A 3511-nucleotide genomic window follows, 5' to 3' on the forward strand; every position below is an offset into this window, starting at 1 on the left:
CCCCTCCAGGCGCAGGCTTTGAGATGGACTCTGCTTGAACGGTGTGTCCGCTGTCCGGGCTCGCGGCCCTCCCGGCTCGGCTCGGGGCTGGGCTGGCTCCCTCCTGTCCCCCTGCCCTGGCGGCTCCGGTCCTGCTGGCCAGGCAGGGGCCCCGCCTGGAGGTGCGGGCCGGCTGGGCGCACCCCACACCCCGACACCCAGCTCACCGCTGCTGCGCGGGGAGCACCGTGCTGCTGGGCCTCGGGCAGTCGCTGCTGTCCGCGGGGCTCTGCTCGCCCTCGTCCTGCTCCGGGCCGCGCGCCCGCCTTCTCTGCCGCATTTTCTCAAAGAAGACCCTGCAGCTGAAGCCCTCCTGGGCGCCGCGCTCCACGTGCTCCCGCAGCGCCGCCAGCGCGGGGAAGACCCGGCAGCAGGCCACGCAGCGCAGGCCGCGCTCGGCCGTCACCAGCCAGTCGGGGGTGTCGGGCGGCTCCCGCGCGCGGCTCCCCGGGGACCCCGGGCCCTCCGCGCCGCCCTGCCCCGCACGCGCGCTCTCGGGGGCCTCCGGGTCCGGGCGCGGGGCGCGGCCGGCAGCCACCCCCGGGGCGGAGCCTTTGCCGCTCTGCCCCGCGATGAACTCGGCCTCGTGGACGCGGGGCTTCCCGCCCACGGGCTCGAAGCCGGCCTCGGTCTCCCAGGCCACGGCCACGCTGCGCACCGTCCGCACGCGCGTGTAGAAGGCGCTGGCGCCCCGCGGGGCGGAGCCCGGGGCCCCGCGCGGGCGGGGGGCGCGAGGCGGGGACTCGGGGCCGGACTGCGACGACGAGGAGGAGCTGCGCGCGCTCAGCGGCCCCCCGGGCCTGGGGGAGCAACGGGCGTCCTGCTGGGGGGCGAGGGCTGGCCCAGGCCGCAGGGACGACTCCTCGCTCTGCACAGCACCTGGGAGGCGAAGGAAACTTTCATCAGTGTCCCCGAGGGATCGGTGCCAAGCCCACCGTCAGGGTTCCCACAGGATGCGGGCTCCAGGGGCCGCGGGGCAAGTCCCATCACCTCCCTGTGCCCATTTCCATAAAATGGTGTAATAGCAATGCTGGCCTCCTGGGAAGGTGAGGGAGATCAAATCATCTGCAGACGGGTGCGTGCAGAAGTTGCGGGTGTGATGGTGAAGGTCAAATAATATATGAAGGTGATCACCGAAAGTGACCAAGCCCAAAAGGCCGTCCCTGGAGAAGAGGGCGCGGTGCCTGCTGCAGTGCAGCCCAGTCACTGGCCAGAGGAATGGGCGGCTGACGCACGGGGACCGCTGCCCGCTGCCCGCTGCCCGCTGCCCGCTGCCCGCTGCCCGCTGCCCGCTGCCCAGGGGAACGGGCAGGGTAAAGAGGCCGCAGGTACACATTCCAGAAAGGGCAGGGCTCCAGGGGGACAGGACAGGACAGGGCAGGGTGGGCAGGAACCGGGGCGGCCGGGGAGCTGGCTGCGAAGGGTCGTAGAGGATTTTAGGGTAAAGAATATGTTCTGGGTCATGACTGTGGCAGTGGCTACACAAATGGGCATGCCAGCGGTCTTCAAATTGTACACTTAAAAGGGGTGGGGCTTGTGTGTGCACCTTACAGCTCGGTAAAGCCAGTTTAAAAAGCAGGCATGGGCCGGGCGGCTGCCAGGCCGCAGAGCCCCAGCTTCCCCTTTGGCATTTGTGATGTGGCTCCATCTTACCCAGCGGGCGTCTTGCCTTTTCTGTGAACACTCTCATGTCCCCATCCCCATGGCAGTGTTGGCCATGTTTTATTTTTTGTTATTGTTGACAGTATTACAGATGTCCCCATTTCCTCTCGTTGCCCTCCTCCACCCAGCCCCACCCCACCCCAGGCCTTCCCCGCACTATAGCCCGTGTCCATGCGTCTGCATATATGCTCTTCAGTTAATCTCTTCTCTCCCCCCGCCTCTCCCCTCTGAGATCTGTCAGTCTGCTCCGTGCCTCCATGCCTCTGGACCTATCTTTTTCAACAGTTTATTGTGTTAATTGATTCCACATATGAGTGAGATCGTGTGATGTTTGTCTTTCTCTGACTGGCTTATTTTACTCAGCATAATCCTCTCCAGGTCCATATTTTTAACTCCTTTAATACTCACAAAACCCTAAGAAACTGCATTGTTAGACCCCTAGCTGACAGATTAGGAAATGGAGGCACAGAGCATTTTTTATTTATTTATTTTGTTTTATTGAATTTATTGGGGTGACATGTTTCACAAAACTACACAGGTTTCAAGTGTACAACTCAATAAAACCCCATCTGCACATTGCACTGTGCTCCCATCTCCCCAAGCAGTCTCTCTGTCCACATTTCCCCCCCTTTGACCACCTCCACCTGCCCCCCACCATTCCTCTGACTATCACCACACTGTTGTCTGTGTCTGTGTGAGAGAGATATATAAAATGGCTGGTAGTGCCAGAGCTGGTGCCTAGCACTGTGCCCAAGAGCCTGTGTGTTACCCTCAGACACTGCCCATTTCACGGTGGTCTTCACATTGATGTTCTAGATGAACTTTAATCAATTCATTATAAAGGGATTTTTATATCCCTGCTGAAATCACAGGATTGACATGTCAACTGTTTTTTTAATGCACATTAAAAAATAACGAGGGACCTCACGAGGCTTGCAACCAGGGGAGCAATGGGCGGCAGCAGCAAGTCCCAGGCAACCCCCTTAAACCTGTCCCCAAGGCCTTCTTTTCTCTGACTTCTTAGTGAGCCAAAGCAGCCCAGTCTAGGCTCATTTCCCCACCTAGTCCCTCTCTTGTTATCCCAGGCCCTTCCTTGTTTCACTGTCCCCAGCATTAATAAACATCCTCTAAAATTAAAAACACAAACGAACCCTCCCAAAACCCCACAAGGATCGACATTTTATATCTTCATCCTCGTATATCCTGAAATCAGCTCATGTACTCACAACATTGCCCTCAGTCATACCCACCATCCATTTTTATGGCCAATACAACAATTTGGTAGCAGCTCTGAGGGGTGACACGGTGCCCACCCTTCCCTGTCTAGGCCCTCCCTCCCAGGGAACACACCTGGCTGCAATCTCCAGCTGTTTTACAACCTACCTGGCCAGCACACTTCCACACTCTGCTCCGTGGACCCTGAGCTGGCCAAGCTGAGGGTGGTCCCATCGGTTGGTGACTGCTGTCCGCTGTGGTCCCTGGGGTAGCGTTTCATGACTGGACAGCAGGCCCAGGGCGTCTGTGTTCCAGCGGGCTGTTGGGAGTTAGCTTGGGCTACATTAAGCCCTCCACTGGCCCCAGCCTGGGTGGCCACTGGGGCTCCAGGGGTCACTAGCATCCTGGCTTTATTCTGTGACCTCATCAGTGACACTGGTCTGCTCTGTGACCCATGGCAGAGATAGAGACCCAGCCAGGATGCCAGGAGAGGTTTCTCACCAGGTTCTCACTTCCTTTAGGGGCCTCTTCTGCCTTGTTTATTATGAGAACACACACAAACACAAACACACAAACACATAACATGTAAAGACAC

At 59.2% G+C, this 3511-nt stretch overlaps 1 protein-coding gene across 1 annotated transcript; it reads right to left on the reverse strand.

Moving 5' to 3' along the window:
* Positions 1 to 202: 202 nt before the first annotated feature.
* FAM170B (family with sequence similarity 170 member B) lies at positions 203 to 3196 on the reverse strand (the record flags this gene model as incomplete). The annotated part of the gene is made up of 2 exons (XM_081158581.1): positions 203 to 918; positions 3085 to 3196. 2 exons carry the CDS (start codon positions 3194 to 3196, stop codon positions 203 to 205), a joined length of 828 nt encoding a protein of 275 aa, XP_081014707.1.
* Between the last annotated feature and the right edge of the window lie 315 nt (positions 3197 to 3511).

This window comes from Miniopterus schreibersii, assembly GCF_964146895.1.
Source record: "Miniopterus schreibersii genome assembly, chromosome: 14".
NCBI lineage: Eukaryota > Metazoa > Chordata > Mammalia > Chiroptera > Miniopteridae > Miniopterus > Miniopterus schreibersii.